The 11,085-nt window shown below is 46.1% G+C and overlaps 1 protein-coding gene across 1 annotated transcript; it reads left to right on the top strand.

The window, feature by feature from the left end:
- The first annotated feature begins 1,149 nt into the window (after positions 1-1,149).
- On the top strand, positions 1,150-1,776 carry LOC118540059 (profilin-1). Its single transcript, XM_036099059.2, has one exon. It carries the CDS (start codon positions 1,286-1,288, stop codon positions 1,706-1,708), a length of 423 nt encoding a protein of 140 aa, XP_035954952.1. The 5' UTR covers positions 1,150-1,285; the 3' UTR covers positions 1,709-1,776.
- The last annotated feature ends 9,309 nt before the right edge of the window (positions 1,777-11,085 follow it).

Here is an 11,085-nt window from a genome sequence, read left to right as displayed (position 1 = left end):
AACATTTTCATTAATAGGATCTTTAAGTCTGAATCCAGAATGACTGACAGGCTCTGAATGCAATAGAGAGAGATGGCAGTTCACTCTGACAGGACTAAGGGAAGAAGAGTTTAAGATAAAGAGTAGCTTCTGACCCACCAGGGCAAGACAACCGGGTCAAACGGGCTACAAGGATTCTTTAATACCAAGCCCTTCCTCAAAGGAGATACGGAGCCACAGCCTCTCTGGGTCTTAGAATCCTGATTAAAGCGTCTGCAGTATTCATCAGGCACAGAAGGTCTAAGCAACGAGGGCCTTCTGTGATCTGGAAGGATCCCCCCACACCATCCTCATCTTTTCACTTATGCTCTATTTCAGAATAAAGAGGTCAAACAGCGACAAATCAAGTAAGACAAAACAAAAACCAAAAATTTCACATATTAAAGAAAAAGAAAAAATTTGCCTTCTATACTCCGATTTGATAGACATTTAGTATAACTGACATGTTTTTCATGTAATATATGGCAAAATTGATTTTTTGACTGATGGCATAAAGGTGTTATGAAATAGTGGTTAAGAATATGGGCTTTACAGTTGGACAAATCTGGTTTTAAAACAGGTCCTGTCACTAAGTAGCTTGGTGATCTTGGACATGTCCCATCAACACACTGGCCCACCAGCCTCAGAGTCCTCATCTCTGATGTGGGGTAGCGGTCCTAGTAGGGGAGCTGCTTGGTGCTAAGAGCCCCTATGACCCAAGACTCTGTGACACTCATGTCCCTGGGATTGCACAGTGCTCCACACTTTGATGAAACAGGCTCGGCTCTAGAAGTTATTTGTCAGCCACAACCATCAAAGGTGGTGGTGAAGACAGGTGTTAAAATTCCTGTTTCGTGGACAAGGAGATTAGGATATATAGAATAGCTAACTCATAGCGAATGTTGACCATATGCCAGGCACTGTCCCGCAATTTTATATGTATTCTCTCATCAAATTCTCCTAGTAACTGGTTGGAGGTGGGGGGGTGGGGTCCCATCATTATCCTCATTTTTTTACAGATAAGAAAACTGAGATTTAGAGGTTAGGTAAGTTGTCCTAAGTTCCAGAGTGGGTGGGGAACAGTGTTGCCTCTTCCTGTGTTAGCAGTAATAAAAAGCTTTCAGTAGCTGCACAGCTAGCGGAGCCGCGGTCCGGACGGCAGCGCGTGCCCCGAGCTCTCCGCCTCCCCCCGCCCGCCAGCCCGAGGCCCCCGAGCCCAGCCCGCGGCCCCAGCAGCAGCGCCGAGAGCAGCCCCAGAAGCAGCGCCATGGCCGGCTGGAACGCCTACATCGACAACCTCATGGCGGACGGGACCTGTCAGGACGCGGCCATCGTGGGCTATAAGGACTCGCCCTCCGTCTGGGCCGCCGTCCCCGGGAAAACCTTCGTCAGCATCACGCCAGCTGAGGTCGGTGTCCTGGTTGGCAAAGACCGGTCAAGTTTTTTCGTGAACGGGCTGACACTTGGGGGCCAGAAATGTTCTGTTATCCGGGACTCACTGCTGCATGATGGGGAATTTACCATGGATCTTCGTACCAAGAGCACCGGGGGAGCCCCCACTTTCAACATCGCTGTCACCATGACTGCCAAGACGCTAGTCCTGCTGATGGGCAAAGAAGGTGTCCACGGTGGTATAATCAACAAGAAATGCTATGAAATGGCCTCCCACCTGCGGCGTTCCCAGTACTGACCTCGTCCGTCCCTTCCCCCCACCACTCCCCACGGCTTTTGCACCCCTCTCCTTCCCAGACACACACATACACCATTTTTATTTTTTGGGCCATTACCCCACACCCCTTATTGCTGCCAAAACCACATGGGCTAGGGGCTGGGGCTGGACGGACAGACACCTCCCCCTACCCAAACCCCTCCTGTGTGTGGTTGGAAAAACTTTGTTTTTTAGGTTTTTTTTTTTTCTGAATAAAAAAGATTCTACTAACAAAAAAAAAAAAAAAAAAAAAGCTTTCAGTAGACCTGAACTTCCACTTTCTACATATCTAGTTGAGCAGTTCCATTGTACTCCAGAATAAGGAGTACCGAGGAGCACAAAGCACGAGGCATGCCAGGAAGGACATTTTTAATCCAGAGCTGGGCTGAAAGGCAGATGGGCACCAGGTCTTCTGAGCGCTGACATTCTAGTCCTTAACTTAGAAGCAGGTGCCAGCAATAACATCTAGGACATCAGGGCCACTCTGTTCTCGGGAGACCCCGCGAGGCCCCAGGGCTCGAGTTAGAATTTCTTTCTTTTTTTTAATTTTTTTTTTTTTTTAAGATTTTTTATTTATTTATTTGACAGAGAGAGAGACAGCGAGAGAGGGAACACAAGCAGGGGGAGTGGGAGAGGGAGAAGCAGGCTTCCCACTGAGCAGAGAGCCCGATGCGGGGCTCGATCCCAGGACCCTGGGATCATGACCTGAGCTGAAGGCAAACGCTTAACGACTGAGCCACCCAGGCGCCCCATCAAGTTAGAATTTCTTGATGGTAAAGAGTGGCTGCCCCCAAGAGAAGTCCCTGCCCATTCTGCCAGAGGCCAGGAGCTGCGAGGACAGCACTTTGTCAAACAAGAGGGAAAGCTTCCTAGGGATTGAGCAGACTGCTGATCCTTAGGACTCAGCCGTGGGTCAAGGGCAGAGCCAAGAAAAGGGGACAGACAGGCAACCTTGCCTTGAACAGGGAAGAGGAAGGACCACTGGACACACATAGGAAAGGCAAGGGAACACTGTCCGTCCTCCTACCCAAGCAGGGTCCAGTTGGTGTGTGTGCTGGCTGGGAGGGCATTAGGGGCTGAACTTGAGTCTTGTCTGGCCCTGTCCATGGGCTGTAGGAACTTTATTGTAATCCCCCACCAGAGGGAGGCCTCTGTGACTCACGTACTAGGTCTGTGCTGCACCCGGGGCTGCCCGGTCTAGTCCTAGCCCTGCTACCCTCTATGTGGTTCTGACCGAGTCTCCAATCCTTCTGAGCTGGAGCTCTCCCACTGGTAATACAAGGAGCATATCCTTGGTGATATCTGAGAGCTTCTCATCCTAAAAGAGGATGACTTTTTTTTTTCCTTTTTGGAAGTCTCTCTCTGAATAGTTTCAACTTCATCCTTATAAGTATTTGGAGAATTTAAATGATTCTACAAGCTGGATATTACCTTCGTAATGAGCTCCAGGATGAACAAAGGAGTAGACTCTATCTAAACTGATAGCACGTTTCTACCATCACTTTTTAAAAAACCATTATTTTAAAAAGAACTTTTGGCTTTAAAAACCAATTTCAAATGAAAGTAATTAATTATCTTTAATCCAACTAATTCTATACAACTATTATTTTCATTTTTGCCTCCTCTTCCAGTTTGTATTTATCTACCTAGTTAGGCTGATATAGTTGCAATCCCGACGTTCGTATAATTCAGTAATTTTTCTCTCATTTGATACTTTAGCTTAAACATTTTCCATGTATCCAAGTCTTTCTAATTATCATTTCAATGAATGCATTATCTTTCATCAGAGTCCACACACCATAATTTACTTAGCAATTTCCAGAATGCAACACATTACACATTACACATACAGCTTGCTTCCAATTTCTTCTTGCTAGTATTGATAATGTTGTTAATTAACACTCTATGCGTATAGCTTTTTTTCCCTGATGAGTTATTGACTAGTAAAGGGGGAAAAAAAGCCTTCGCGCATTTTGAAACTAACTGCTGGAATCTGTAAAGCCATATTTACATCATCAAAGTACCGTTGTGCGCAAGCTGCAGATCCTCTCCTCTTGCCAGGAAGAGAGGAAGGCCTGAGATACAGTTCTTACAAGCTGTCCCTTTTGAAGGGACCATGAAAACTGTTCAACGGCTCATGCGCAAGCCCATTTATGTTATCGTCCCTGTCTTTCCTTTTCTTCTTTTAAAAATTATGTTACAGGAGCATGAGGCCAAAGTAGCTCAGTTTTATGTAGATCGTTAGGTTCTCCTAATGCCCAGTGCAGGAAGCGAGGCAGTGGGACCTTCCTCCACTCCCCATCAGGCCTTACACACCAGTGTTTTCCTACAACCTATCACAGTGCCGCTTGACTAACTACCCGTTCAATTTAAAACTCAATTTCAAAGCCAAGAGAGAGCCATTTCTGTTTAAATGCAGTACATCAGACACAGCAAATATGACACTTTGAATCAGAAAGGGCTATGAACAATTTCAACTATGCTCAGAAACACCATTTTTAACACTGTGGCAAACATTGTCAATTTCAGGCACGGGGTAGACATTCTGGTGCCGAAGTCCCTAAAGTCTCTATTGTCTCAAACTAGAAGTCAAAAAGAGCTGAGTGATGTTCATTTTATGGGAGACCAGAGTTATTACTAAATGCAAAAAATTCAGATTAAATTAAATCAAAGCCACTCCTGCACTAATGCTCTAGAAGGAAAGACCTGAAGTCTGAAGCTATTTACCAAAGGCAGCGTCAGGCTTGGGCCGCCGAGCAAGCATAGCCTGAATACGTCTCAAGAAGCGAAATTTAGGTCATTTTTGTTCATTGTGTTCTGCGGAGTCACAGACCTCAGAAAAACACGCTAATAAAACATCACGCTCAGCTTAATAGTCTCCCCTCATTCGGCACCATAATGATAAATGAAATGCCATTAGCATAAGGCGAGTCCATTTCTTGTAGTCTGTGGAGCCCAGGACGGTGACAGAATTGGAATGCAGAGAATTGATTGTTCACAGTTCAAAGGAAAAATATAATGTGTCTCCTAACCCCATGCTGAAGCCTGGATCGAAGTCTAAGCTCCGAGAAGGATCAGGGTCCCCAGACGGCAAACACAAAGTGCTCAGACCTAGGGATGTGGATGGGAATGCCGCTTGGAAAGATTTGTTAAAGTTCCATTTGAGAAAGACCAGAAGAGCAGGAAGTTGGGTGCTTCCAAGGGCCTCTCCCTGTCCTGTCCCAAGTTTCCTCTTGCTCAGTCATAAAAACACCTTTGTGTTAAGTTCCTGCCATGGGCCATGTACGCTGCCAATCCCTGGGAATACAGATAGAAATAACACAGACAAGATCCTGTTCTTGTGGCGTGTACGTTCTAGGGAGGAAGACATTATGATAAGTAACATAAAAATGACACTTTCATAGTACTTTCCACTGCCTGGAATTACCTAACAGGGTAACAGTTGGGAGGGTTGTTAGACTGAGTGAATAAAAAAACAGGACACTCAGTTAAATTTGAATTTCAGAAAGACAACGAATAAATTTTTTCAGGATATGTATGTCCCAAATATTGCATGGGATATACTTGTACTAAAAATGATTCATTACTTGTCTGCAATCAGATTTCACTGAGCATCCTGTATCTTATCTGACAAACCAAGGAACGGGTAGCGAGTCAGCGCAACATCAAATAGGATCGGTAGGGAAGGCCTCTCTTCCAAGACCTTTTCAAGTTGGGAGCAACCTGCCTTTTAAATGTCTAAGTGATAACAAATAGCAACCACACATGCAGACCTTCCTGTGGCAGGCACTGTTCTAGGTAGTTTACATATATTAACTTATTGAATCTTCCCAACACTGTTGGACAGATAAGAAACCTCAGGCTCAGGCAGAGTAAGTGACTCACCCAGGGTCATCCAGCAAGTCGTGGTGAAGTATCAGCCAGTGTGGCCCCAGAGTTTGTGATTGTCTTCACTACTGCCTGTCACATAGCCCCCCAGGCATTTCATTTTACCGAAATCAAGGAGGTTCCTCAAGACATGCAGGTTCCTCATTCCAACTGGCGGAGGAGGACACCATCTTTCTTCTCCCCTCTCAGTACACACAGCCTGCTCCCAATGCTGACATCTAGGGGGTTATTTCACAGTTTACCAGTACCTTTATTTGCAGTCACTTTTATAGGCATTTTTACTGAAACACCATCTAAGCCCCACAAGTTAAATTTTACTAGGTTTCCTAATTTTACAGATGAAGAAACTGAGGCTTGCAGAAGTGAAGTCACCCACGTGATCATGATCCTGCGTGATCGGTAACAAACAACAGAACCAAGACTTGGCCTTAAAGCTCTAAGAACCTCCTCCTGGCATCTAGCCACGTCTAGCAGGTGCTCAGTAAATGTGTGTTGAATTGAGCTGAGTACAGTGTGCTGGCAGTGTGAGCGCCGGACAATTAGCATTTTTGATTGTAATGTAAGTGCCTGACATCAAGCTTTTGATTGCCGAAGCATCCATTTCAAAAGCATCCATTACTTCCCCAGCTACTCAAGTAGATACAGAGCTCGGCTGCCCCACCCATGAAGTTCCCCTTTTAGAAGGGCCTGGGCGGCCAACATAATGAACACACAGACGGCTTGCTTTTCCCTTCCAGTGGTTTAATTCCTGCTCTTCTGTTTTAAAGTCACTAGTAAAACGTGAAATCATGTAACCCTAGGCACCTTCCCTTGACCCCAATAAAGGGGTCAGCCTTGCTGCGTGGCCCCAGGTGTGACGAGTACCCTCTTGCACTTGTGAGTAATAAACCTATCTTTTCAAAGTTCCCTGATGGTTATTGCTGAGGTATGTCTTGCAATCATAATAAGAACCACGCGGGCCATCCAGCCAGAACACTGGTTCTGGTTGGGAAAATGTCTGTGGGGGCTCGCCTCGGGCGAGTGCCCCCAGGCATTTCTAGTTGACAACATCACTATCAGTAGGCTGAGACCCACACAAAACAGTGCTGCCACAGCCCTTTACGGGGTATCCCCTTTGCAGATAGGCTTAATATCTCCCCTGAATAGGGTTTTGGTCCCCTCGAAGACCAGTTGTTCAAATGGCTTCACAAACTCATATGCATATGGCCCAGAGCTATGAACGCTCAGGCCTCCCAAAGAAGTTCAATTATGTTAGTCAGGGCAGGCGTGGTACTGTTACTGGTTTCATATCAATGTGAATAACGTTAATCCTCTGCCCTTTCTTAACCAAATGACTTTAGGGCCATGAAATACGGTGCCAAGAAAATCACCCAAATGTGAGGCTGGATTTCTGTCCATCATAAGCCTAATTTCTATGGTGATGAGATTTGTCATGCCCATGGCCCTTGCCTATTTGCCTCCAGAGATGTCAGCCTTGGTCTTGTAGAATGGGTTAGTTTTGTGATCATTGAGGAAGATGTATTTGATTTGGTGTCACCTTTAGGGTAAACCCTCTTCAGCAGCAGAGCCTCTTTCAATGCTTCCATATTGGAATGAGGCAGGGGCTGGATTTCTTTCCCTCAGGGACCATAGGGTGTGATTTCAAGAGCTGGATTTTGGATAAGTGAAGAGTTTGAGGGAAGTTGGCAGAATGGGTGGGGCAGAGCATGGGGCATGGGGGCTTTTAGTACTAAGGAGTGGAGGGGGTGAGGTGAGTGATGAAAAGGCATAGATGGAAAGATGGAGATGGAAACCCCAAGGTCCCCATCTCTGCCTGCCCTGCCCCCATCATTATATCCTGTGAGTTGAATTGCAGAATGGAATCCATTAGTATAAGAACCACAATAATAATTACTTTCCCTTGCACAGGTCCTATTCCACTGATCATCTGAATGGTCTCCTCAAAAGGTCTGGGGTAAGCAGGGCTGGGGTGCTGACCCCCAATCATATGAGAGGAGGATTCTGAGACAGGAAGTTATGAGACTTGCCCAAGGCCCTTCAGCAAGCAAATCAAACAGTGCTCAAAAGGTGAGTGTTCTGACTCCCAGTCCAGTGCTGTTCATTTCTACTTTAAAAGGTGAGTATGCATATGTAAACACGTGCCAAATATCTCCAGTCACACACTCACTCCTGTTCCACAGAACTACTGGGCACTCCCCCAGGCATGCCCTTTCCCCCTTTATGAGTTCTCTGTGCAAACGGCACCATGCTCCCACCCCAACTCTTTGCCCCTTTATTGCTCATAGTCCTATCTTGAATTTTGAAGGTATCATGGTGCCTCTATTCCAGAAAGCTTGGCCAACCAGCCCCAGGGTAGCAATCTTGGTTGATTCTTTCTCAAGGAGAGAAACTTTCCACCCATGTTCTCATCTGCAGAGTAGTAGACACCTTTTTTCTATAGGAATAATGGACAGAAATGCCAGATGCTTGATGAGTGGTAGGCATCTCTTGATAAAAGGTGAAGGATGTTGGCAGGGTCTTCCTTGAATGAATGTTTTCTATTGATTCAGAAGAGTCGTTGGGGCTGAAAACACAAACATCTGGGTGTGAGCCACAAGCCAGCAAAAAAAAAACCAAAAAGAGGCAGAGGCTTATGTTTAGGCATTTATCATAAATCTGAAATGTTGTTAGCTGCTGGGGGCAGAAGCAGGGAAAGAGGAATGAAACAGAAGACAGTGAGTGTGGAAAAGCACCAACTTTAGAGTAGCAAAGGTTCAGGCATGGATCGAGGCTCTGTGGCACACTGGCTGTGTCACACAAACCACTTGACCTCTCGCAGGTGGACTTATCCTCATTTTACAGGTAACTGTTATGAAGAATCATTCATTCAACAAATATATTGAGTGTCTACTATGTGTCAGACTCTGCTCCATGAGACGGGATACAAAAAGAAATAACCTTTTGTAGGGAGCTTACATTCTAGGCAGGAGAGAGACAATCTAAAGAAATAAACAGGAGATTATCAGACATTGATGGGATACAAAATTTAAAAGGCTGATGTTTAGAGAATGGCTGGGAGGAGACTGGTGAGAAAAAGCCTCTCTGAGAGTCAACATTCAGGATGTTTCCATCCATGTGGAGAACTGTGGAGGAGGTTCTTAGGCAAGTCAGCAGCTAAGACAAAGACCCTGGAGTTGCAGAAGTCATGAGAGGCGTGGAGGAGCAGGGTGCTGGGGCACGAGGTTGGAGCAAGGGGTTTGGACTTGATTCTAAGTGTGATGGGAGCCATTGGAGAGTCTTGACTGGGGCTGTAACCTGATCTGATTTGTGTTTTTAAAAAAGATCTCTCTGGCCCCTCTGTAGAGAACAGATCATAAGGAATAGAAACAGGGAGGCTGAGTAAGAGGTGATTTGGACAGATGTGGTTGTGAACAAGGAAAGAAATGGATGGATCTGGGATCCCATTTTGAAGGTCATGTGATGGATTAGATGTGATGGTTGTGGGCAGAGAAACCAAGGATGGAATCTGAGTTGAGAGTTGCTGGTGCCATGTGTTGAGGAGGACATAAAATACAGTGTGTAAAGCAGTCCTGAGAGTGTCTAATGTAGTAGGTGCCTCAGTAAATATTCAGGGGAATGCACTGGCTAGGCAGGTGAGTACTGGACACAGGAAGGAGACCACACATACTCGAGGAAAAAACTGCCCAGGAGCCACGAGAATAAATGTTGAGATCCCTCCTCGAGCTGACTGAATGAATTACTGTAGCCAGACTTGATTCCCTTATGTACTGGACATTGGGCGAAATTCTTTCATTTACTTAATGAATTAGCCAATTAATTAATTAACGTAGGTAATCTCAATGTGCAATGTGGGGCTCGAATTCATGACCCAGAGATCAAGAGTCACCTACTTTTCTGACTGAGCCAGCCAGGCATCCTGATTGGGCGAAATTCTGTGGAGAAATAGGAAATGCCCTGATCAGTGGGAAGCAGGAGAGGGGAGGAGGCTTCTAGAGCTAAGGGTCCAGCAGGAAATAGCCATGCACGTAAGTAATGTCAGATGGAGGTATTCCCTCTGCAAAGCAGACCATCCCTGCACAAACATGGCCAACTCCAGTCCAGTGGCTATAGAAAAACTCTTGAGCTCCAAATAGGGAGAGAGCAGTCACGTGACCCTGACCCACAGTTCCAGGCCCCCCTCTTATCCGAGCCTGCTTTGAAGTGTAGCAGAATCTCCAGTGCGGACAGATTATAAACAGAGGGCTGGACTAATCTGGAGAGAATGACTCTCCAGTTCCAGCTCTGCTTCGTGCTGGGCAAAGTACTAGATGTTGACATCTTTTCTCATGTTCAGTCTTCACCACAACACTGTGAGATGAATGTGATTATCCCCATTTTACTGATAAACAAACAGCCTCAGAGAGATCACCTCATTTACCTAAGGTCACACAGCTTGAGTGCCCAGTTTCTCTCTCATGGAGGCTCTAGCAGATTATCCTGTTTTATTCCTTACTGAATCCCCACTGTCCTGCACGCAGCGGGAGCTTCGTAAACATTTGTCGAATGGATTAAAAGTGGCTCCAAAGCTTGTATTTAATCACGAAGCCACACTATTCCCCTTGAAGTGTTGACTAAAGAAGCTGCTTTCACCTTAAGTTTCTTTATGTGGTGATGGGACAAAATCTGCTCCCTGGAAGTCCACCTCCTGAGGCTTCGAAATGTCTGGGAAGACAGACTGCCCTGGGGCTCACTCTCGGTGGCTGGAACCATCTCTGCCTCACCAGTGAGTCACTGGGGGGTGACAGTGAGGAGGTCCTATGAGAAAGACAGGTAGGGCTCACTAGCTCCCAGAACTCACCAGGGGATTGGCACCTGCAGCCTTGGTGTTTATATTTGGATTACATTTGATGGCACGCTGAATTGGTGACTAATTACGGCATGCCCAAATAAGGCACGTTAATTATAGCTTTTTTAATTCCAAGGAGAGCTCTGCTCGGAAAACAGAGGAATGAGTGGGGTACAGATCTGCTTGCTGTGATCCCTCACACGGCTTTGAACACGGATTACCAGGAAAGCCAGTGGCTTATTCCATGAGCTCCAGACAGGGCACTGTTTTGTTAGTGCTTGAGAAGCTACCTGAGGAAAGGGCCACTCGCAATCTTTGCAGCCTGGTGACTAAAGCTGGTGGCCTGGCCAGCTTTGGGGATGGCAGTGGGTGTGCCGAGAGGCTGACCCTGGCTTGAGTTCACCTCCCTACTCCTTTCTGGAAACAGCTCTCCAGCTGTGATGAGCATTGCTGGAGGTTTTGCTCGGGCAGCTTGAAAAGGCAGACTCGCCGATTTTGCTGTTTTTCTGTCGGAAATCATTTACTGATCTCTGCCACCTCTTGAGCTGCACAAATCCGATTCAGAGCTTTTTGAATGGGCTTCTGATGGGGCCTTCCGAGTTTTACAGATCCTTTTAGCCAGGTTGTCTATGTAATGGGACGACTC

Source organism: Halichoerus grypus, chromosome 7, assembly GCF_964656455.1.
Source record: "Halichoerus grypus chromosome 7, mHalGry1.hap1.1, whole genome shotgun sequence".
In the NCBI taxonomy this organism is placed as follows: Eukaryota; Metazoa; Chordata; class Mammalia; order Carnivora; family Phocidae; genus Halichoerus; species Halichoerus grypus.
This window is presented reverse-complemented; position numbering and strand designations above follow the sequence as displayed.

What these genes read in the sequence shown, in the direction of transcription:
- LOC118540059 (XM_036099059.2), top strand. Translation starts at nt 1,286, where the DNA reads ATGGCCGGCTGGAACGCCTACATCGACAACCTCATGGCGGACGGGACC.